The sequence below is a fragment of the Chionomys nivalis genome, chromosome 4 (assembly GCF_950005125.1).
Source record: "Chionomys nivalis chromosome 4, mChiNiv1.1, whole genome shotgun sequence".
In the NCBI taxonomy this organism is placed as follows: Eukaryota; Metazoa; Chordata; class Mammalia; order Rodentia; family Cricetidae; genus Chionomys; species Chionomys nivalis.
Window position 1 is genome coordinate 26,399,938 of NC_080089.1, and position 25,707 is coordinate 26,425,644.

The window sequence follows — 25,707 nt, forward strand, 5'->3', positions numbered from 1 at the left end:
GCCTCAAATGGACTTAACAGACATCTATAGAACATTTAACCCAAACATAAAAGAATATACCTTCTGCTCAGCAGCTCGTGGAACCTTCGAAAAATTGACCAACATACTAGGTAACAAAGCAAACCTCAACAGACACCAAAAAATTGGAATAACCTCATATTTCTTATCAGGTCACCATGGTTTAAAATTAGAATTTAACAGCACCACTAATTCCAGAAAGCCCACAAAGACATGGAAATTAAACAATGCTCACCTGAATCATCAATGGGTCAAGTGAGAAATTAAAGATTTACTAAAATTTAATGAAAATGACCAACACATATCCAAATTTATGGGACACAATGAAAGCAGTGTTAAGAAAAAAGTTCATAGCACAAATGCCTACATAAAGAAGCTGGAAAAAATCCCACAGGAGTGAGTAAACAGAACATTTGAAAACTCTAGAACAAAAAGAAGCAAACTCACTGAGGAGGACCAGAAAACAGGAATTAATCAAATTGAGAGCTGAAATCAACAAAATAGAAACAACAACAAAAAAATACAAAGAATCAATGAGACAAAGAGTTGGTTCTTCAAGAAAATCAGCAAAACAGACAAACCTTTACCCAAACTAACCAAAGGCACAAAGAGAATATCCAAATTAACAAAATCAAAAATGAAAAAGGGGGGCATATAACAGACATAGAGGAAATCCAGAGAATCATCAGGTTATATTTCAAAAACCTGTGCTTCACCAAAATGGAAAACTTAAAGGAAATTGACAATTTTCTGGATAAATAGCACTTACAAAAATTTAATCAAGGCCAGATAAGCAAATTGAATAGACCTATAACTGCTAAAGAATAGAAATAGTCATCAAAAGTCTCCCAACAAGAACAACAAAAATTCCTAGGGCCATATTGTTTCAGCTCAGAATTCTACAAGATTTCAAAGAAGAACTAATAACAATACTCTTCAAATTGTCTCACACAAGAGAAACAGAAGGAACATTGCCAAACTTTTTTTTATGAGACTACAATTACCCCCATACACAACCCACACAAAAATATTACTAAGAAAGAGAATTACAGACCAATCTCACTCATGAACATTGATGCAAAAAATACTCAATAAACTCCTGACAAATCGAATCCAAGACCACATCAGAAAAATCATTCACCATGATTAAGTTGGTTTCACCCCAGAGATGTAGGGCTGGTTCAACATACAAAAATCTGTCAATGTAATCCACCATATAAACAAACTGAAATAAAAAACCACATGATCATCTCATTAGATGCTAGAAAAACCTTTGACAAAATACAACATACCTTCATGATAAAGGTCCTGGAGAGAGCAGAGATACAAGGAACATACCTAAACCAATACACAGCAAGCTAACAGCCAGCATCAAACTACATGGAAAGAAACTCACAGCAATCCTTCTGAAATCAAAAATAAGAAAATGTTGTCCACTCTCTCCATATTTATTCAATATATTTCTTGAGGTCCTAGCTAGAGCAATAAGACAACAAAAGGAGATCAAGGGGATACAAATCAGAAAAGATGTCAAACTCTCACTATTTGCTGAAGATATGATAGTTTACATAAGCAAACCCAAAACTCTACCAAGGAACTTCTACAACATAAACACCTTTAGCAATGCAGCAGGATACAAGATTAACTAAAAAAAAAAAAAAAAAAAAAAAAATCAGTAGCCCTCCTGTACACAGATGATAAAATGGGCTGAGAAAGAAATCAGAAAAATATCACTCTTCACAATAGCCACAAATAGCATAAAATATCTTGAAGTAACTATAACCAAACAAGTGGAAGATCTCTATGACAAGAACTTTAAATCTCTGAAGAAAGAAATTGAAGAAGACACCAGAAAATGAAAAGATCTCCCATGCTCTTGGGTAGGTAGAATTCACATAGTAAAAATGGCAATCTTACCAAAAGCAATCTACAGATTTAATGCAATGCCCAGCAAAATCCCAGCAAAATTCTTCTCAGACCTCGAAAAAAAATGGTACTCAACTTCATTTGGAAAAGCAAAAAAACCCAGGATAGTCAAAACAATCCTGTACAACAAAGGAACTTCTGGAGGCATTACAATCCCTGACTTCAAACTCTACTACAGAGCTACAGTACTGAAAACAGTCTGGTATTGGCATAAAAACAGACAGAAGGACCAATGGAACTGAATCAAGACTCAGATATCAATCCACACACCTATGAACACCTGATTTTCGACAAAAAAAAAAAAAGCAAAAAGTATATGCATGAAGAGGCTGCTTGTTCATCCCGGCCGCTCAGAACCAAAATAACCACACAGAAACTATATTAATTAAAACACTTCTTATTGGCTAACTCTTACATCTTAATTTAATCCATTTCTGGTAATATGTGCATCACCACGAGGTCATGGCCTATCAGCAACATTTTAGCACTCTGTCTCTGACGGCAGATCCATGGCTTCTCCCTGACTCTGCCTTCTTGCTCCCAGCATTCCCTTTAGTTTTTCTCAACTAGCTCTTTCTGCCCTGCTCTGCTTTGGGCTCAAAGCAGTCCTTTACTAGTCAGTGATATTCATAGCATACAGAGGGGAATCCCATATCAACTTCCCTTTTCTGTTTAAATAAAAAAGGAAGGTTTTCACTTTAACATAGTAAAATTACATATAACTAGACATATATCAATTAACAATTATAGTTACAATATGTATATCTACTTTATCTTTTATCATAACTAAGGAAAACTATAACTATAAATTCTTCAACTCCATCAAAGACTTCAGAGGGATATAATATTATATAAGTAAACAGGAAGTACTTTGTAAGCAACTTCCAAAACTCTAAAATTGACAGAGACATTTCACTACCTGTACAGTCTCCCAAATTTCTTCTGTATTGTTGGGGCATCCATCTTCGGCCCATAGGCCCATAGTATACAGCAGACTTTTCCATGATGCATAAAATTTCCAAGACAGTTCTGCCTATATTGACATTTGGTCAGTCACTTTTTCTGCATTCTGCAGAATGTCTGGCAGACTTTTTCATGAAGCAGAAACCCCCAAAGGATCATCTCACCTTTAGGCAAGTTTAGCAGGCATTTCTCTATCAGTCCTGCATGTCCAATTCATCAAACAGTCCAGGCAAGACCAGTTTCTTGCACAAATGGCTAACCAAATCCATAAGGAGCCTCTCCGATGCCCATCTTCCTCTTGAAGTAACTTGGTGCTTTCCAGAAGCACATGTGTCTCACTGTCATGAAAAATCCTAAATTCTTATAACACTTTAAATATCATATTCAGTAGTCTTTGAAAGATTTGAAGAATCTGAAATACTTCTCTGTACATCTAAAAAAATCTAACTACCATAACTAAAAGCTTGACTATTACAGATGACTCTCTATTTACCTATTTTCTTAATTATACATTACACTTTTAAATGAGCTGCACAATCACAAGACCTTAATCAAGAGCATAAATATACATATACACAGTATAACAAAATTGACCTTAAATTTGTATCAATAAACTAAGATACATACCAATGCAAATCTCTATAGCATATTTCCCTTTAAATATAGGAACATTTAAGGTTCACGCAGGTGAAAGGGCCACCATGGGTGGAGTAATCACAATTTATGTGCTCTTACCACTGACTGAAGAAACTACTGATGGAAGTGTATCCCGTGGATTTGGCTCATGACGTATGGTGATTTGGTGACAGCATGGACAGAAGCATTCAGTCTCTGCTCTGTGGCTTGGAGCAACCCCTGGAGGTCCTTTGGGGAAAGCACTGCATTGGGTAATACAACTGCCCCTCTGCCTCTTCTCTAGGTTTGGAGTTTGACTCCTGTTGAGGAGTGTGACAGAGGCAGGACTCACATTTTTGTTTTACCTTTTTAACATAAAAGTGGTTGCATGGGGAATGAAGCCTTCCTCTCCATGTCTCAACTGAACAGTGGTATTTCCATGACCATAGTGTAGTAATATGAGCGGCAGGGCTGCGTCCCCAGCACCCGACCGCCCACATGGCTAGCTTATGCCCCCAAATAATTACACCGAAACTGTATTCTTTTAATCACTGCCTGGCCCATTAGTTCCAGCCTCTTATTGGCTAGCTCTTACATATTGATCTAACCCATTTCTAATATTCTGTGTAGTACCATGAGCTGGCTTACCAGGAAAGATCTTAACCTGCATCTGTCTGGAGTGGGAGAATCATGGCGACTCCCTGACTCGGCTTCTTTCTCCCAGCATTCTGTCTGTTTACTCCACCCACCTAAGGGCTGGCCTATAAATGGGCCAAGGCAGTTTCTTTATTAAATGAAAGTAATTCCTCCATCATTTCCCCTTTTTCTGTTTAAACAAAAAAGAAAGGCTTTTACTTTAACATAGTAAGATTACATATAGCAAAACAGTTATCAAGCAAGAATTACAGTTATAATATTTATATCCATTTTATCTCTTATCATAACTAAGGAAAACTATAACTATCTATCCATTCTTCAACTCCATCAAAGACTCCAGAAGGATATAATATTACCTAAGTAAACAAGAGATCCAAAACTCTAGAAATGAAAGAGACATTTCACTGCCTGGACAGTCACTCAAAGTTCCTCTGTACCGTTGGGGCATCCATCTTCAGCCTTCAGGCCCATAGTATCCAGCAGACATTTTCATCAAGCAGGAAATTCCAAAGACAGTTTAGTCACTTTTTGCTGTGTCCTGCAGAATGTCTTGCAGACTCTTTCATGAGTCAGGAACCCCGAAAATCCATCTCACCTTTAGGCAAGTTTAGCAGTCCTTTTTCTGCGGGTTCTCTGTGTCCAGTTTATGCAACAGTCCAGGTAAGAGCAGTTTCTTGCCCAAATGGCTATCAAACTCCATAAGGAGCCTCTTCAATGCCCATCTTCCTCTTGAAGTAGATTGGTACTGCCAGGAGCAGACGTGTCTCATTGTCATGAAAAGCCCTAAGTTATTAAAATGTTTAAATGCCATATTCTGCAGTCTTTGAAAGATATGAAGAATGCCTATCTAGCTGAAATATATCTATGCACATCTAGAAAATCTAACTAACATGACTAAAAGCTTGACAATTATCGATGATTATCCATTAACAACCTATATACATTAAATTTTTTAATGAACTATACAATCACAATACCTTAATCAAGATTAGAAATATGCATATACATATAACAAAATTGACCTTCAAATCCACACCAAAGCAAATTATTTATATCTATATGATATCCCCCTTTAAATGTAAAAGAACATTTATAAACCATATTTGGGAACATGGGCGCAGTTTTTTCTCTCCAAACTGCTTCCTGCTGAATGGGGGCGTCGTTACTCAGGTCTTTTATGGGATAACCTGTGTGCCACGGTCATCTCAGTTGGCAGTTGAGTGAAGTAATTTTTTGAGGGTGTTCACAGTAACCGTTCAGGAGGGCGTGGTCTATCATACCATATTGGGATAGAAGAAATCCACAGGGTCGCATCCTCTGTGAAAACAAAAGAAGACCCTCTCCAAAGCATCATATCCTTAGACCCATATTCTGAAATCATAATACCCTTATATCCATTCTGGTTTAGCTTGGCAGCCCATATAATGAAATGTCTCTCTGCACTTAGCTCCTTTACAGTCAAAAATTTTAAAGAAAACACAATAATACAAAGAATCCAGACTCTCTGTGAATTTTCCATTTTTACGTGGCTTATTTTTCTTTATTTCTTTTAATCTACAACTATCTGTACTCTGTCTCTTTAAAGACTTTATCCTTTTTTTTTAAACCATTAACTTTATTCTCTATATATTTTTCTTCTCTCTCTCAAGCCTACGTACATTCATCCAACAATGTGACCCATAGAGGTCTTTTATGTCTGAATCTGTTTTATTGTGAATCTGTATTTTTTTACTATCCAGGAGCACTTTGTTTTGTGCTTTTAAATCGCTAAGCGCTTAAGAATCTAAGCTGTGACATTCCTAGGTCAAAAACAGGTACTGCTTGCTTGCCCCGCCCAGTCCAACATGGCGGAGCCGCTCATGCCTCTGATCCTTGTACATTACACCAGTAGCATGGTGGAGCTGCTTGTGCCTCTGAGCCGCAGCACAAAATGACTTCCTTTTAGGCACACAGTGAGTCTAGTTGCCATCAAACAAATCGTAGCACTTTACTCCAAATGCTCCATTCAAAAGCTCTGTCTCCCGCAGGAGCCAGACAGAGATTGCAATGGCGGCACAGCCCAGAAAGCCGGCATTTTAAAACAGCCAGTTTTTTCCTGTGCTGAGTCAGGACAATTTCTTTGCCGCATGCAACCCACAAACAGCAAAAAGCTGTCTTAAATTCTCTCTGTGTCCTTTTTAAGCCCTCTCAGGTTTTACTTGGAGTTCATTAGCACTTTGGGCGCCACTCTGTTGTAATAGGAGCGGCGGGGCTGCGTCCCCAGCACCCGACCGCCCACATGGCTAGCTTATGCCCCCAAATAATTACACCGAAACTGTATTCTTTTAATCACTGCCTGGCCCATTAGTTCCAGCCTCTTATTGGCTAGCTCTTACATATTGATCTAACCCATTTCTAATATTCTGTGTAGTACCACGAGCTGGCTTACCAGGAAAGATCTTAACCTGCATCTGTCTGGAGTGGGAGAATCATGGCGACTCCCTGACTCGGCTTCTTTCTCCCAGCATTCTGTCTGTTTACTCCACCCACCTAAGGGCTGGCCTATAAATGGGCCAAGGCAGTTTCTTTATTAAATGAAAGTAATTCCTCCATCATCCACGTTGGGCGCCATTCTGTAGTAATATGAGCGGCAGGGCTGCGTCCCCAGCACCCGACCGCCCACATGGCTAGCTTATGCCCCCAAATAATTACACCAAAACTGTATTCTTTTAATCACTGCCTGGCCCATTAGTTCCAGCCTCTTATTGGCTAGCTCTTACATATTGATCTAACCCATTTCTAATATTCTGTGTAGTACCACGAGCTGGCTTACCAGGAAAGATCTTAACCTGCATCTGTCTGGAGTGGGAGAATCATGGCGACTCCCTGACTCGGCTTCTTTCTCCCAGCATTCTGTCTGTTTACTCCACCCACCTAAGGGCTGGCCTATAAATGGGCCAAGGCAGTTTCTTTATTAAATGAAAGTAATTCCTCCATCACCATAGTTCTTTCGTTTTTTTCCACCCCTAGGAAGAAGAAAATTCATGGGCCCAGGGCAACCCATTTATTTCTCTTACTGACTTTCTCCCCAGGCTTTGGTGTCAAGAGGGATCAGTGAGCTGCTCATGACTGCAGACGATGGCCTGAATCTGAGAAAGGGCCACTTGAAAAACGGTATGGTATTGGTTGCACTTATTTCTACACTGGCCAAGTTGAAAAAGCACAGGTCTTTCTATGGTTCATCCTCCTTCCATTTCCCGGTGGTAAGAACTTGTGGTCAAAACTGAGTTAGGACGTAGGGCCCAACCTTGGTGCACAGCAGCTGCTGGGATCAGAGCGTTACTCCTCCCTTTCAAACGTTGAGTGGCCTAGCACAGGAAACAGCTGAGGCACAAGTAAGTTGTCTCCAGCTCTGACAAGTGTCCCTGAGTGAACCACACAGAATGGAGGGGTTTCAGAGCAGTGGTACTGCCATGGCCATTCTCAGAACAAACAAGTCCAGAGAATAAAAGCAGGGTTGGGAGTCGAGTGGGAGGGAGTAATTCTCAGGGGTAGAGCACTTGCTTAGCATGTGTACATGGGATCAACATGCAAAGAGGAAAGAATGGATGCATAGGGACCAAGACTATGAAAAGCAATAAAGCAATTCTTGAATTCTTCTCTCTAAGTGATTTTTGTCAACTCCATCCTCTTCCAATGCTCTCGTCCCTAGTTGTTTTTTTTTTGCTTGTGTGTGTGTGTGCGCACGCGTGTGTGTCCTTCTCTGTTGTAATGTAAAGGTTACAAGAGTGATCTGATCTAGAACACAAGCATAGAAGAGATCCTGGATTTGACCCCTACAACCAAAAACATCAAATTTTAGAGTCTCAATTGCTTCATTTGCTTTTCATGTATTAATTTGTGTCATGTGGCATATTTTAACCACTTTTTAACATTCAAGATCATCACTATAATTTCTAAGCGAAGGGCATTGTGTAAATCCATTCATATGTGCTTCTTTGGTTATAAGTGTGACATCTTATCTTTATCGCTAGCTCTGGATACAGCGGTATTGAAGTGGGAATTTGAGAGGCGGATGTCCAAGAAATGTGGTCCAGATTCTGCAGCGTGGTTCTGGGAGAGTCTGCACTGTGTGGTCACGGCAGGATCTCACGTGTGTTCTTTCCACCCACAGTGCTGGCCACTGTCCACATGAAGAATATAAAGAAAGAAACATATGAAGAACTCCAATCCATTCAAGTAAAGGCCTTTCAGACATGACAGCCACTTTGCTTCTTGCCCTACCCAGGACTTCTTGGATCACTTATTGAGAGAAACCTTAGTATTAATTAGTTTAGTTAAAAATCTGAGTCCACGGTGTCCTTAACTATCTATTTCAAGTGGTTTTAGGTTCAAATTGTATACATCCAGAACACTTGGTCCACAGGCCATAGTGTTTGCATGCTGTATTCCTAACTTTTGTTGACTCTGGTTTTGAGGACTTTGCTTTCTGCCATAGTTGAAAGCCCAGCACTTGTCATGATCCCTTCACCGATGCAGCCCCCTGTAATTGAACATTGAGATCCTTCCTCTGTGTCTGCTGTTTCTTACCAGACCTCTACTAGGCTCACCCAGGAGAATAAAAAGATTCTATTTTTAGAAATTTCCAAATTCTACTTTTAGGATGTCTTGAAAGCATAATATTAAAATAGCAATTGATACCCTTCCCACCCCAAAGCATGGAAAAAATGAAGTCAGTGAAGTCATACGAGGAGACGATGTGGCTGGGAAGATCACGTGGGAATGGGAGAGTAGGACTCTGCGCTCCTGGGGGCAGCAGGCTGCTTTCAGTTAAAATGCTGAAGCCCTGGGCGTCACAGCTTCTTTGCAGGTTGTTCAGGGCTGCAGAATTGGGGAAGAGCTTCCTAAACTGATGTGTTTTCTTTTCCTTCAGGGCACAAGCCCCATACTGATGATGGTGTATACGACAGGCTCTTCTGACACGTGGGGAACTCCCCGCCAGTTTGGAGATCCACAGAGTGAGCCCTCCTTATGACTTTACAGGGGCACTGGTCTGGTTCTTTGTTTTTGGTTGCTTGTTTTTGATTGTTTGTTTGTTTGTTTTTTGTTCCTTAGTGTACTTGAGGTTTAGGGTCAAGATTCTCAGATGTTGTATAATATAAAAATCAACTTAGCTAAGTAGATACCATCTAGACATCTGCTCACATGGAGTGGCCATAGGCTGAGCACCTATGGGGTCATTGGAAGAGGAAGTTAAGTTTCTGTAGTTTTTATTTTATATACATTTTACTATGCTATAAAAGTAATGAGAATGAGGTCTTCTGGGAGGGGGAAATACGATGAAGGTGTGCTGGGAATAGATGCAGGAAGTGGTATAGTCCCTACTGGGCTGATTTTGACTCATCACTCTCTTACTCTCCCTGGAGAATGGATGATGGCCATTTAAGTGGAGTTGAAGGTAAATGTGACTGGTGCCATCATTTCAGACTTGTCACTAAGAAGTTCACAAGTGCTTTAGAAATACACTAGCCAGGGGGCTGGAGAGATGGCTCAGCAGTTAAGAGCATTGCCTGCTCTTCCAAAGGTCCTGAGTTCAGTTCCCAGCAACCACATGCTGGCTCATCTGTAATGAGGTCTGGTGCCCTCTTCTGGCCTGCAGGCATACACACAGACAGAACATTGTATACATAATAAATATTTTTTAAAAAAAGAAAGAAACACACTAGACATAGGTATGGCCCTAAAAAGTCATGAGCAATATTTGATATTTGTTATACAGTTCGTATGCTAGAAAGAAAGATTCCCTCAAATTTGAAACCTAGATTAAAAGTAATGTGATTTTGTATCATGAAAACAAACACTGTCATCTACTCTAACAAGTCCTGGCTCATCTGATAGGATTTTCTGCGCACAGGCTCTAGCAGATCTTGAGGATTTTAGGTCTAGGTAGTTTAAACATCCACTACAAACTGAATTCTCCCATCCTAATCCCACCCCTGCTTCCCCCTTTCTTCCCACCTTTCTGCAGTGCTGATGAAGGATGTGCGGGAGATGTTCATCCTTGGGTTCTCCTTCAACTTCTACATGTTCCATGGTGGCACCAACTTCGGTTTAATAGGTGGAGCTAGCTCTTCCAATGGTTATCTACCTATAGTAACCAGCTACGGCAAGTACTTGGTTCCCAGAATTATCTCTAATCTGGGCTGCTTCTTTGTTGAGTCTGAAACATGGCAGGTTAGGTCCCTAAGGGAAATCTCTTCCTCTGTCTTGAGTTTCTGTGTGCTGGAGACTGAACATTTAGTATTTGTTTGTGACCACACTAGATCTTGGGGTCTTGGCCTTTTGTAACTTTGTGAGCAGTCAGAAGAGTAGCTTAGTCCCGCCTATCTGTTGTGTAGAACCTTGCTTCACCTGCTGTTTTGGATCCTCTAAGAGTACCAGAATATCCGCAAATGTATCTTTCTTAGCCTCTATCTTAATTACGGTTTCTGTTGTTGTGAAGAGACACCATGACCAGTAACTCTTATAAAGATAAACATTTAATGGGGTGGCGGCTCACAGGCCCACAGATTGCCTCTGGGGTAACACCTCCATACCCATCATAGCTTAGTAGATGCCTTTTAGTTTGGACTAACATATATGGAATTCTCTTACCATATACCCAGAGCTCTCCTCTGGAGTTTGATGAATCATGGATCTTTTTGCTCAGAGCTAAGGGATTCTTAGGGGAAATGACACATTTTTCTTTGCTCTTTAGATTACTGTGCGGTGCTGACAGAATCTGGCGAATACACACCCGAGTATCGGGTGTTTCAAATGTTTTTCCACTATGTTACAGGTACCGGGCAGCAACTTCTGTGTAAATGGTGACTTTGATTACTCCAGTGGGATCTGCTTTGGGAGGAGGGGTAGGGGATGTGTGAAGACCTTTTGGGGAGAAATCCAGTTTGATCATCAGCACTGGAAATCTACAAAAGACAGGGTCTGCTCTCATGGGCTTAGCATGAGACCACTTTGCTTGATCTTAGCTGTGCCCACCATCCTCTAAAACTTCTAAAAGCTAGAGGTTCCAGGTCCCCTTCTTCTGAGCTATTCAGCAAGCATGTCTGGGCTGAGGTGGGGAAGAAAGGGTAGAACCCGAGAGCAAACACATTTGTAGCTGGATTTTAGGAGAATCTAATGAACTAGCAGCGGGGTCAACATGCTCCTCTTTTCTAGGACAATAAGGGTCCTTTTTTGGATGTTTAAGGACCCTTACTCATTAGCACATGCCTCTTACCTCCTCCTGGAGTTAAGATATAAGAGCATGTGACTGTCCTTCATCTGTGGAGGCTGTGGGACAGCGGGGTGCCGGATGTCTCTGGATGGTGTTGGAGTAGTTCCTACGATGGCCAGTCACGTGCTTTTCTTTGCAGATGTTTCCACAGTCACTCGACCAAAAGCTACAAACCCGGTTGCCTATAAGCAATTGATACTCTTACATTTCCTCACCCTGTGGGACGTCCTGCCCCATCTGGACCAGGTGACTTTTTTTTTTTTTTTTTTTTGGATATCGAAACATGGTATCATTTCTGTGATATTTTCTTCCTTCATGGTATTTTCTTCCTTTATCTCTCTTTTTTTAAAGATTCATTTGATGTGTAAGTGGTTTGCCTGCATGTTTGTAAGTGGACCACACATGTGTCTGTAGAGGCCACAAAGGGCCTCGGATCCCCTGGACCTGTAGTTAGAGACTATTGTGACTACATGGGTGCTGGGAACTGAATCCAATTCGTTTGAAAGAGCAGTGCCCTGCTCTCACCACTCAGCCCTCTCTCCAGCCCTATCTCCTGCTTTATTAAGGTGTTAGAATGAACTCAACCTAGGGCAATGACTTTTAATCTTTTGTTTTCATAGAGGGAGGCTTTCTCTAAACTTATCATTAAGTTTAACGTATAAAACATAAACTAGGTTAGTCAGGGTGTTAGTTCTGGGCGCTGAACTTTTATCCCTTCTCTATGACGCTGTCACTTCTAACTAGGGTTCCGGGGAGCACAGATTGAAAACTGCTCTAAAGAAACACTGTATGCTCATCCCTATAAAACTCACCAAATGTCAATATCTTGGAATGGTATTATCAGGATGCTAGTCTAGACAGCTTCCAGTCTAATGAGTAGGAAGAATGAATGAAGAACCGACAGGAGGGTTATTGGTCATAGGTGGAGGAACTGAGCTTCATCATCAGGGCTATGGAGATACAGGCCCTGTGCCGGCCAGTCCCAGGATTTCACAGACATGCAGTCAGTGTGGCATTGTGGCTGAAAGACTGAATGGGAGTAAATGACATGACAGCAGGGTGATGTGGGAGGCAGAGAAACTGAGGCACTCTGGGATCCACTTACAAAGACAGGGAGGACTGCATGTTTGGAGAACTGTGGTTAGGATTGCACAAGAACGTTCCATGTGGACAATGTCACAACAGAAGTCAGGTGTCACAGAAGGGGCTGAGTACAGACTTGGGACAGCATGTTGGGTTTACGTGGTGGTGGGAGCCAGGCTCTGTACTCTATCAACTAAGTCCCATATTTTCTATTTTTGATTTACTTATTTATGTTTTGGGGATATGTACAGTACATAAATAGAAAGTTGTCAAAAATTTCCTGAAATGACTCTTGTTTTAGGAAATTATAATAATCACTGTTTTATTGTGATTATGTTACCATAGTGATGACTTCTTTTAACCTCTACCTACCCTTTTATTAAGATGAATGTTGAATTTTGGTATGAAATGAGATAAGCTTAAAATAATCCGCTAGAGCTAGTGTTGACTGAGGTTTCTGTCCTACCTGGTTGCCCACAGTCGGTAAGTCTCAATGAAAATAACAAAGATCTACATTAATTAATAAACTGACTGGCCTATTAGCTCAGGCTTCTTATTAACTCTTACAACTTATATTAGCCCATAATACTTGTCTCTGTTAGCCACATGGCTTGGTACCTTTTTCGGCGAGGCCTTCACATGTTGTTTGCTTCCTCTATGTCTGGGTGATGACTGCAGACTTACTCTTTCTATTTTCTATTCCCAGAATTCTCCTGTCCTTGTCACTCCACCTCTACTTCCTGCCTGGTCGTCCGGCCTATACTTCCTGCCTGGCTACTGGCCAATCAGCATTTTATTAAAAATAATAGAAGTGACAGGATAAAAGACCGTTGTCCCACAGCAAGCTAGCAGAATGGCTCCATGGTTAAGAGCACTCATTACCCTTCCACAGTACCCAAGGGACTACACTATCTGCTACTCCAGTTCCAGAACCGACACCCTCTTCAGGCCTCATGGGTACTGCATGCACATAGTGCACAGACAAACAGGCAGGCAAACCCCCATACATGTAAATACTAACATAAAATTATTCTATAAAGGGTGGGGCAGAAAGACAGAGGTACAGGTGAAATTAGATAAACCATGTTGATTAAGAAAGCCAACATTTCATTAAATGCCTTGGAAACACTTTAATTTTATATTTCCTTTGTATTTATTGACTTCAGTTATAGGCAACTTCTTTCATCAGCTTTTTACTTATAAGTATGGTTTGTATAGAAAACAGGCAAATTCAAGTATTTTCTTTAATCAGAAAAATAAATCCATGTGACTTCCAAAAGATCAGTGGGATGTTTTGCTGTTGGGGTTCTTTGTATGGTTATAAATGTGCACAGTTTGGCATGTTTGTATGCCACCGTAGTCTCTTTGATGCTCACAGTGGCCCATTGTAGTCGATCAGGACCCTTCCTGGCTTCTGTGTCTTCTTGACAGGACACCCAGAGCTGTTAGCATCTTTGTTGTTTGTTCCCCTGGGGGATCTAGGCTTGAGCTTCCTCAGACTCAGACTCATCTGTTTCTCCAAGGGGTTCTTAGGGATTTGTTGTTCTTGTGTGAAGTACACATAAGTGTGTGCATGTGTGCCTGCATGTGTGTGCTTGCACATATGTGAAAATGCATGTGGGGGTCCAAAGTTGATGTCATGTGCTTTTCCTGATCATTCTGTACTTTTTCATTTTTATTATTCATATTTTGTTGTTTGTTTTTTCGAGACAGAGTTTTTTGTGTAGCTCTGACTCTCCTGGAACTAGTTCTGTAGACCAGGCTGGCTTAAACTTATTTGTTTATGTATATATGTACGTATACATGTATGTCTTTATTTATTTTGAGGCAGAATGTCTTCACCAAACTTTCAACTCTTCAATTCTGGCTAGTCCTTCTGGTGACTTGCCACAGAAATCCCCTGTTTCTTTTAACCAACTCTACTGGGATTAGAGGCATATGCCACAATGCCTGTGCTTTTCTTGATTTCAGCTTTTCATCTAAATTATGAGATTAGTTCATTGGCTGGCATGTACAGTGGAATTTGAGATTGGTTGAGAAACCAAAAAAGATAAATATGCATAAGGCTGATTATCATTGTATATTCCTTCTCGGTACTCCCATTGGCAAGGCTGTTGGGGTCATCCCTCTGGAGAAGTGGGTTATGGGTGGCAACTTGTGAGATTCTTGTCTCTAGCCTGAACCTTTGTTTGTCGCTTCTGTCTTTGCCTTAGCCAGCCAAGTCTGTCAAGCCACTCTCCATGGAGCAGCTGCCTGTGAACCAAGGGGAAGGCCAGTCCTTTGGGTACACGCTTTATGAGACCACCATCTTCAATGGAGGCCTCCTCACAACAAGGGGTCATATTCAAGACCGAGGGCAGGTAGGGAATCTGTGCTTCCTAGTGGCACTTTCCTGTAAATATCACCCTGTGGTACTGAGGTGAATGTCTAATTGGTGGTCAAGTCATTTGTCCTTCAGAAAATTATCTCTGTTGCTTGTCATCTGTCCTTCAGTAAAGTCTTCTAGACGTAGACATGCTTAGGGATATACTTTTATAGGAGACGATAGTGTTCTTAAGTCCCAGAGGTACTTTTGTAGTCCCTATTCTTACCATGTATTAACCCCTAATATTTATGAGACGTTGGCGCTTGTCATTTAAGACTTAAAGTACCAAGCTGTGTTGTGTTCCAAGTAAAAAATCCTCAGGAATCATGAAAGCCTTTCAAAGCAGGTGCAGCTGGGAAGGAACAGTGCAGCTGCTGAAGTTCCATCCCACTCCAAGCTAAGAGCTGGTCTTTGTGTTCTGACAGTTCCCTGCTCTTCGTCTTTTCCACATCACCTTTTCCCGAGGCTTCAGGTTGGGTATTCCTAGTCCACAGTCAGAAATGCTCGGTGAAAGTGTGATGAGCAAACAATTCCAGATGGGACTGGGGACATGATTCAGAGGGAATAGTGTTCACTGCAAAATATGAACACCTGGGCTCAGACTCCCAGAACCTATTTAGAAAGTTAGGCATGTTTCCACACGTCTATGAGACCAGCTCAGGAAAGTGGAGACAGGAAGATCCTAGGAGCTCAATGGCCAGTCAGTCAATCTAGCTGAAACACGAGCTCCAAGTTTAATGAAGAGACCCTCCCTGTCTTAAAATAAGGTAGGAGTGATTGGTGATACCCAGAGTTAAGCGCTTTCCTCCACAGGCACATGCATGGGCATGTGGACCCACCATACATGAATATACACACATGCACACACACATAAACACACACACATGCACACACATGCATTTCAGAGAGTTATTTTACTTTTTAAAACATAGAATATTTTATCAATTCTTTGAAATTTTCATACAATGTATTTGATAGTTTTGCTCCCATTCCTCCCACTAACTCCTCCAGGCCCACACCTTACTACTTCCAACTTTGTGTCTTCTTCCTCTTTCCCCTCTTTTTCCTCTTCTCCCCCTTCTCCTTGTCCATGCCCTCCTCCTCCTCTTCCTTCTTTTTTTTTTAATAACCCACAGAGTCTAATTGGGCTGCCTGTGAGTATGGGAATGTGGTCAATCTACTGGGATCACATCCTTAAAGGAAAGACACTCTCCCTTTCCCAGAAGCTATCAACTGTCAATAGCCCCTCACTTACCATTGGGGATTACTGAGCTTCTCCCATCCCCGTGTTAGAATATGGACAGGCTGGGTCTTCTTTAGGTCTTCCATAGGCAACCACAGCTACTGTGAGTTCACGGGCAGCAGTCCTGGCATGTGCAGAAGACAATGTGTTGTGTTGATCTGGTCCCCCGACATCTGGCCCTTACAATCTTATCCTCCACTTTCTCAAGGAGATCCCTGAGATTTGGGTGGGGAGTGATAGAGATCCCACTTGTGGCTGTGCAGTCCTCAAGTACTTGTTCTCTGCACTTTTGTCAGGAAGTTTCTGCTTAACCACTGCCCATGAAGAAACTGCAGGAAGAAACTTCTCTGATGAGGACCAGAAGCTACTGTAGTCTATGAGTAGTGTGATGGGTTTAGAATTTGTGTCCATTTAAGAGAATAATAGTTCTCCTCTGGGACCTGTGAGCTCCTCGACCATAGCTTATTGAGATGTACGAGACCACGTATGTGTTTTCTCCTAGAGCAGGACTTAAATCCCATCAGAAGGCCATTGTTTATCCCCATAACATTCACGCCATTATTGTACCTTGTGCATATGTTGACACATGATCATTATGGTATCTCACAGCGATCGAAGATGGGTCAGTCTGTTGATAACTCTTTCCCCCAGGAGCCTACATAACAATTTCTGGTACAAGGAAGGTCTCTCTCTCTTTCTAATGGTCTATTTTCTATCATCTATCTATCATAGGATATATGCATATATAAATATGGTTTTTCAAGACACGGTTTCTCTGTGTAATGGTGCTAGCAGTCCGGGAATTATCTCTGTAGACCAGATTGGATTGAACTTACAGAGGTCCACCTGCCTTGCCTCCCGTTGTAAGGATTAAATAACTTCTAACATCTGTGAAAATCCAAAACCTGAAAACCTCCCAAATCTGAAATGCTTATGGCTCCAGCATTTTGGATAAATAGTACTCACCCTTACTTCTGGTTTTTGTTTCTTTGTATTTCACATTGAGCCTAAACTATGTAGCCCAGGCTGGCCTCAAGTGGACAGAGATCTATGTGCCTCTGACTCGTGAGGGTCGAGATTAGATTTGACCATATACTGCTATCAGATTCTGTAGTTCTATATGCCCTCAATTTTGGAATCATAAAGATATACAGATAGATGTAAAAGGACAAAACTTATCTATATATCTTTATGATTCCAATCTTCTCCCTCTCCCATTCACGTTCTTTCTTTCTTTCCTTTCTTTCTTTTCTCTTCCTTTCTTCCTTTCTTTTGTTTACTCTTTTTCTTTCACCCTCCCTTCTTTCCCTTAATTCCTTCTTTACCTTTCTTTTCTTTTCTTTCCTTTTCTCGCTTTCATTCTCTCTACCTTCGTTCCTTTAATTCCTTCCTTTCCTTCCTTAATTCCTTTGTTTCTTTTTCTTTCTTTTTTCTCTATTTCTCACTCTCTTCCTTCTTTCCTTCCTCCCTTCCATTCATTCCTTTTCTTCCTCCCTTTCTTTTTGCTGCAGAGATATCTTTCTTACATGTTGGTAGACGTTTATCTGTACTCACTACATATACCATTGGCTTTTCCCAGGGTGCATGCACAGCTCTCCTAAGTCAGCCCTGTACTCGTTTGTGGACTCGCAGATTCCCACATATAATCTCTGTCCAGAAATTCCTCTGTCACCTTGTCTTTGTTCCATATTTTCTCATGGCCCTTGTGTGGTGCAGCAGTTCTTGGCCATTGCTTTCTCATGGAGGCCTTTGTTGCTTTAGTTGGTATCTTCTCTGAAAATACAAAGCTAATATTCATGTTCAGACCCTTCCATCACTTTCTACCTTCCTCTCCTCCTTGCCATCCTTCAGAGTGCTATGAGTCTTCTGCATAGAACAAGTATTCTGTCTTACACATCTCTGCTTGCTGCCCCACTCCAGCTGATTCCATGAGCCAACCTTCTCCATGTCTGCAAAGCAGACCAGCTATGGCCTGTTCTTCTCTCTCATGTCCTCCACATAAGTCTGCTCATAGCACTGTGACTGCTCTTGGAGGGTGTTGAGATCATTTCTTTGTGCTCTTCAAACAAGGCATCATGAGTTTAAGGAAGACTTTTCAATAGTAGCCTTTTGATAGATGATTATCAAATAAGTAACTTCTGTGATTAGACTCGGGTAATCTTAAATTCGGAAAACTTGTGTTTTCTGACTTAAGGATTTTTATTGTTACAGTTTACTAGCCAAACTGCATTTGAAAAGACTGATTTAGATTAATTAGTCTAGGAAGTAAATTATTCCTATGTTGTCTTGCCTGACTAAGGTTCTCTGGTGGTTTATCTGGTGTTTCATCACTATAGTAGTTATACTAGTTTGTTTTTCTGCTATTGCCATAAACACCATGACCCAAAACAACAATGGGAAGGAAAGGCTTATTTGTCTTGGAGGTTACAGTCCATCATCATGGGAAGCCTTTCCAGGACCTAAGGCAAGACCCAGGAGACTAGAGCTGGCTTGCTGCCTGTACCTCACCCAGCCTGCTTTCTTACACAACCCAGAACCACTGGCTCTAGGTGGCACCACCCACACTGGCCAAGCTCTCCCACACAAATCATTCATTAATAAGATTGCCCACAGGCTTGCTGACAGGCCAGTCTATCTGAGACTTTTCTCAATTGATGTTCCTGCTTCTCAGGTGAGAGTAGTTGGTCAAGTTGACAAAAAATTACCAGCAGAGTAGGTAATAGAGAAAATGGATCCATGCAGGGCACACCTAAAATCAGTTAGGATGTGACAGCTGGCACTCCACACACAAATTGAGAGTATCTTGCAAAGTTGAGGCCCTGGAAGGGTGGAACCCATGTGGGTAAGGAAGACAAACACAGATCAGTCTCTGTCTCTCGGTTCCATCACCTCCTTTGCTAACATTTCCTTGATAATGTTTATCCATTCCTAACTCCCTTCTCCTCTAGTTTCCTACAGGTCTTTTAAACATCTCCCCCTCCTTGCCTACACTTGATCCAGGTTCCAGTTTTCATTGAGAGCTCTGGCCCAGGCTGCACTTCCTGCATCTTCTCTCGCCACTACTTAAACTATCACCTGTTCTTAGTGACCCTGTGAGTCTATACAGCTCTGGGAGACATGGAATTCATTCTGCCTCTTGCTTTGTTTATGGCATTTTCATGACTGCATTCCTTCCTTTCTTTATGAGGCACTAACATTCATCTCTTCCTTCTTTTCCAGGTGTTTTTGGATAACAAATTCATAGGAGTCCTGGATCGTTTCAAGAGCGAGCTGCTTCTTATGAAAAATGTATATAACACAGTTCACGGATGAGACATTCCAGTTCCAGCTAGGCGTGGGCCCAAGAGTTAGTGAGGGCTTATTATAGATCATTCTCACTCCTCTGCCTGTGGTCTGCTCCATGCAGAGGAACCCAGCAATCCCAGGGAGGGTTGTATACATCTTAGAGGTCTTGGTGAATGTTCTTTGAGTGATCACCACACACCCCCCACTTGAATATTCATTGTCTAGGGCAGGATGGCTTGGTCACCATCCAAGAGAGTCCTTGTTTAAATGTTCAGGTGACTTTTTCAGGGAAGGAAGAAGAAAAGCAATGGTACAGGGGCTTGCCTGTCTCATAGCTGGAGGCCTACAAGGTTCCGTGGCCTGTGATCTGTCAGTCAATCTGCTCATGGCCTTTCCCAGCTCCAGGGAGGCCTAGACAGTCTAAGGGAGGGGCCAGGTGAGGTTTACTCTGGTCTCTCTTGAATAGCCCTCCAAGAAAACCCAGATCCTGAGGATCCTGGTGGAGAACCTAGGCCGACTCTCTTCTGGGTTGGATATCAACAAAGAGAGAAAAGGTGGGTCCTAGAAGAAGACGGCTAAGGTAGTGGAGCATCAGAAGCTATTGCTCCTCCTCAGGACAATGGAAGTTGGGAACAGGTTTGTGTTTGGAAAAGAGCATATGTTTTTGGTTGCAAGATACCTCTTACAGAAACTGTGATATTTTTGTGTTCTTTAGTTGCCAAGCTAGAGACATAACACTGCCACCCACTTAGTGAGAGTTTTGAAAGTGGTGCCAGCAGAAGAAAGCTATGGTGATGTGGCAGGTTAGGGCCCCTCTCTAGGGATACCAGGGCTTGTGTTTATCCTTCTGCTTGGGTCCAGTCCTCCTGAGCAGAGTCACACCACACACGATTTTTCCCATAAGTGCTTTGAGTAACCTGGAGTATCAAGCTAGCCAGAAGTCCTGTGCTGATCAGATCTGCAGTGCTTGTCATATTTCGTGCTGTTAATATGGACTGTGAGGCCCTTTCTAGGAGTGTACACTTAAGAGGATAATATCTGTGTAGGGCTTGGGCTTTGGTAACATAATGGTAGAGCGTAGCATGCTTGAAGCCTATTGAGTCCAGGTGGTTTAATCCTCAGAACCGCCAAGAGAAAGGGAAAATCTATAGGGTTTATAGAAACCTTCCAGCCAGATGAGGCCAAGAGAGCAATTTCCTTCAGGGAGAACCCTGACTACAGCCTGTGCATATCTCTGCCCTGCTCAACTCCTTCACACCCACCTCCATTCCTGTTCCACAGGTCTAACTGGAGACATCTATCTGGACAAGACTCCTCTGAGACAATTTAGAATCTACAGCCTGGAAATGAGAAATGCCGTCATACAAACGTAGGTACCTTAACTTCTACTGATGAAAAGTGGCCAGGGTGGAGTTATAGGTCAGGGATAGAGCATTTTACCAAGCAATGTGTGGCCCTGAGTCCAGTCACTGAACTGTAGATGAACAAAATAAAATAAAACATACATCAAATTGGTGAATGTGGAGAGCTGGAGGGATGCTCAGAGGTCTGCAGATGAAGCCTTTGATTTCCAGAAAGAAAATATCAAACCTGTTGCAGAGTACTAATGAAATGATGCCAAGTTTCATAGATTCCTTGGAGAAGAGAAGTGATTGTCCCTTTGCCTGCTGGTTAATTCCTACTGTATCATGAATGCCCAGGACAGAGCAGTTACCACAGTTGGAGTGGGATGCCAGGCTTCATAGAAGAGGTCACAGGTGGCACATTAGAGCAAACGTATAACATCTCCCTGGCTCTTGATCCCCATAGAAAACTTCCAAAGTTTCCTGACTCCTGGAAAGTAGTTACAAGCCATGTTCAGGGCCCTGCCTTTTTCCTCAGTCACTTGAGAGCTGGAGATCCTCCCCAGGACACCTTCATAAACGTAAAGGTTGGTGCCACTTCTCTCCTGCTATTGTGCCCAACCCCGGCACAAAAGAACCTCAGAAAAGCTCCCCAGTACATGAACCTTGTTGTGTGACAGGGAACCAAGGTCCCCCTAGTCACAGCAAGTCATAGCCATTCAAAAGGTGAAGTCTTTGAGGACCCTTAGGCTAGGACAAGGACAGTGAAGAGATGCAGCAGAGGCCTGAGCAGAGACTGCCAGTGAGACTGGCTGGTGCAAGCTCTGTAGCAGGGATTGAGTGAGTGACCCAGTAGCTCTCACGAGTAATCCCAGGTGTAGAGACCCCTATCACTAACACGAGCTCACCATCCAAGACATGCCGTCCAGGGCATGTTGGCAACCATTCATGCTATTCTACAGTTTGATCTATGTTTTTAAAGCCTGATGTGTTTTGGTGATAATTAGATTGTAAGACATCCCTTCTGATGGCTTGGGCCAGCGCTGGGGAGATGGGATGGAAATTAGAATCTTCCTAGAGGCTGGTGCTGAGCCACCTCCAAGGCAGGGCAGTGGCACAAGCTCATATGTTGCACACCCTCCCACTTATGACTCCGCTTGTCTATCTTGGCCCATGTTAAGGTTTAGTGTGCCATTGGGATAGAGGTCTATTTATTTTCTATCTTTGCATCTTGTGGTTAGAATCTGAAACTCCCTATCTTGTTCAGGGCTGGAGAAAGGGTGTCATATTCATCAATGGAAAAACCCTAGGACGATACTGGAATATCGGTCCCCAGGAAACCCTCTATGTCCCTGCTGCCTGGCTCCATCCTGGAATTAATGAGGTGATTTTTCTCAATGTCCCCTGCTTCCTAGTCCCCTTTCTTTGAACTCTGTTCTGCTTCAGAAGGAGAGCTGGAATCTTCTGGCTGATTTGCTTACTTCTTTGTACAGATCATGATATTCGAGGAGTTGAAAGGAGGCCTAAAGATCTACTTCTCAAGAGAGGCTAAACTCGGTATGACACTCTATGTCATTTCAGCACCTGCCTCTCTTTAGCTCTTGTGCGATAGATGGATTTTCTATTATGCTGTCACAGTCCCACTCATCCCTCCCATTTTAAGATGACATAACCTGCCTGTTCCTCCATCCTGACTCTCTCGGTCTCTCTTTCTGACAGTCCCTCTATTTTTTCAGGACTCCAGTCTGTTCCTCCATCAGCCTCATCCTGACTCTCTCGGTCTCTCTTTCTGACAGTCCCTCTATGTTTTCAGGACTCCAGTTTCATACAATCTTAGCACTTTTCACTTCTGTCCCTATGGCTCTTTCTCAGGCTGCCATGTTAGATATTTCCCAGACACCCTTTCTCATGCCCTTTAGCCAGTTTTCATGGAAAGGAACGCATGGAGCAATTACATTGGACACAAGCAAGTGTCCCTATAAGGCAGTTGCTTTTTGGGTACCCAGGCTCCCTTGAACCTTTTTTTTATAGCAAGAGACAGACATCCATTTCTCCTCTGACACCCACCTAGCAATCAAGCTTGAGACTTTGTGTATGCCATGTGAATGTTTTTCTAAGGACTCAAGGTGAGCCCGAGACAGTCTTTTGTAAATCACTTGTCTTACTTTAGTGGATTCTTTACTCCTCCTGAGGAAGCTTTCTTGTCCTCACAGGTCAAAGTTCTACCCTCATGTGATGGGCGTGTGGCACACAGTAGACTAATGAGATTTTCTTTTTCAGGACATTGAGTCTCAACTATTGTGAAATAATCCAGAGGACAGAGAGCTGAATCCCATCCACCGTGGTGGTGGGTGTATCCCATGAGTCCTGACATATAGGACTCTCTGCATCCACCCTGGCTTCTCTTTCTACCCTATTCTGGGCTCTGTTCTACCATCCGTCTCCTCCTTTGACAGCAAACTTAACTTTTGACTTGTTAGCTCATTTGTGCTGATGTCTACACAAAATTGGCTTTCCTTGTCCACTTCCTTTGTCATGTTTCTTTATAAATTTTCTTCGACCGGCAAATAAAATTTTGTGAAAAACAAAGCGAGAAGATGTTCAGACTACTTGATATTGCTAGTATAACTCTGAGAATATTTTCAAGAAATCAAATAAACAGAAACTGCAGACAATGACAGGTGTCATATATGGTTTCTGCTTTGAGAGTATAAATCCAGCTATGATATTTTCTTTTATTTTTCTAGTGGTCATGTCAGGCTATTGATTTTTTGTATCCACATAAAACTTTTGCTTCTTGGAGGCTGTGTCAGTCCTTTAGCCTTTCCATCCCATCTTTAGCATCTGATTTAAAGTCCCTGTTGATTACCTGATCTATACTTGGTCCTCCTAAGATATTTTCAACTCCATTAAGCTGAATCAAAGGGCACAGAGAGTTTCCCAAGTTCCTGGGGTTAAACAAGTTGGGGGATGAGCTCAGGCTGTAGAGAGAAGATCCATTTTTAAAAAACTACTACAAATTCTAGTGTAGTGTGAACAGACCCTGAGTTAGGTTACAGACTGGGGGGGAAGGGACTTGAGAGAGGGTCCCCAGAGAAATGAATTGGCATGATGCCAAGTAATATTGAGGAGGCTTCTAGAGAAATGCTGGTTGGACCTCAGAGGCTCTATGGACTGTAGCTGAGTTAGGCTGGCTGCTCAGGAAACACCAGGTTGTGTTAACCCAGGAGTTAATTTAACATCATGTGGTAGCTCATGCCTGTAATACCAGGCCAACCAAGTTTTACAGTAAGACTCTGTGCCTCAAAGTCTTTTCGTGTTGCTCTGACAAATGCAACTTAAAGAAGAAAGGGTTTGTTCTGGCATTTGTTCTGGTGGAGATGTCCAAGTGTCAGGAACTGGAAGTTGCTGCCACAGTGTATCCGCAGTCGAGAACCAGAGTGTAGTGAGTGCGTGCTAGTGCTCAGACTCATTTCTCCAAGTATGCGGTTCAGAACCCCGTGCCCAGAGAATGCTGGGCTCCACAATTAAGATGGGTTTTCCCACATCAAGTAGCAGCAGCATCAACAAAATCCTCCTAAGGCATGATTAGATAATCATCTCCCAAGTGATTGTAGAATCTCTTAAGTTGATAATTAACACTATTGTATCTTGTTTCAAAAATACCCTGTACATTACCTGGCTTGCCGGAGAGACTGCAGGCCTAGGAATCCACATCCGGCTCCTTGTCCAGAACTTTTCTTAGGTTTCTCAGGCCCCGTGTTTGGACATTCAAGCCTCTGCATTGGATGCCATATGTAATGAGTCTTTTTCTATCTCATCAGCCAGCTCGGAAATGATGATATGGAGATTTCTTATTAATTATGAAAGCTCAGCCTATAGCTTAGGCTTATTCCTAACCAGTTCTTAAATGTTAAATTAATTAATTTCTATTAATCTACGTTCTATCACATGGCATTACTTCTCTTCCATCTTACACCTCCTGTGTTCTCTCCATGTCCCTGGCTGATCCTGTGTGCCTAGATTTTCTCCTTTTTCTCCTTTCTCTCCCTAGAAATCCCACCTGTATCTCCCACCTAGCTATTGGCTCTTCGGATTTTTATTACACCAATCACAGGAAATACATCTTCACACAATGTACAAAAGTCCCACAACAGCGTCAGTGCTAGTATCACCCCCCCTCCCTTTTCACAAATTCAAACAACTAAGAGATGTAGAGAAGTGACTGCAGCTAATCAAACTTCAGGAACATCACACCAATTTAGGGAACACTTCTGCTGATCCAGTACAGACTTTAAAAATAACAAAATGCTTATATCATGATAAATAGAAACAGACAAGGTTTTACATAGGATGATTGACCAAATAGAAAAATTAAAAAGTATGAATTTGGGGATGGGAGAGACAACAGGAACCTGCCCAGTGCCACTGAACCTGCCTCCCCCCCAGGCTGGGAGGAGACAACACGGGTGGACATGCTGTATTATTATGAGCAAATCCAGGGTGGGGGTATTGAAGAGTGAGAGACAGAATAGTTCATGTCCTGTGAAGAGAAGTAGATCTGAAGATGTGACAGCAGCGAGGAGTGTGCTGATGTGGGTGACCTGCTTGCCACTGGGAGCCATGGGGATATCCAAGCTTAGGCTTCTGTCAGGGGCCATTGCCTGTGGCCCGGCTGCATTCATGGTCTGTGCTGATGCGTGTGTCCTGTTAGTTCCGAGGCACGAGAGGATAGGGCTACACAGAACTGGCCTGTCCCTCACTGGCTGCAGCACTAGAGAGAACTGGCCTCGCCCCTCACTGAAGAACTCAGGAGAACAGGCCCTGCACCTCACCTGGGCAGCACAACAGAGCTGACTCTGCTGCTCATTTTGTGGAAGTGTGAGAACTGGTTCTGCCCCTTTTGTCTGCCATGTAGTGGCATGGGTGAAGGAAAGATGCCCTCCTTTCCTTG

General features: G+C 42.3%; 1 protein-coding gene across 1 annotated transcript in view; it reads left to right on the plus strand.

The window, feature by feature from the left end:
- Positions 1-25,707, plus strand: part of LOC130872699 (beta-galactosidase-1-like protein 2) — a 55,944-nt gene that overhangs the window by 20,617 nt on the left and 9,620 nt on the right. Inside the window, 13 exon segments of the mRNA XM_057766875.1 lie at positions 7,251-7,332; positions 8,333-8,397; positions 9,092-9,176; positions 10,187-10,324; positions 10,916-10,996; positions 11,574-11,680; positions 14,731-14,877; positions 19,345-19,413; positions 19,877-19,964; positions 20,692-20,783; positions 21,233-21,340; positions 22,021-22,137; positions 22,247-22,310. Of these exon segments, the coding sequence (XP_057622858.1) occupies positions 7,251-7,332; positions 8,333-8,397; positions 9,092-9,176; positions 10,187-10,324; positions 10,916-10,996; positions 11,574-11,680; positions 14,731-14,877; positions 19,345-19,413; positions 19,877-19,964; positions 20,692-20,783; positions 21,233-21,340; positions 22,021-22,137; positions 22,247-22,310 (1,243 nt within the window).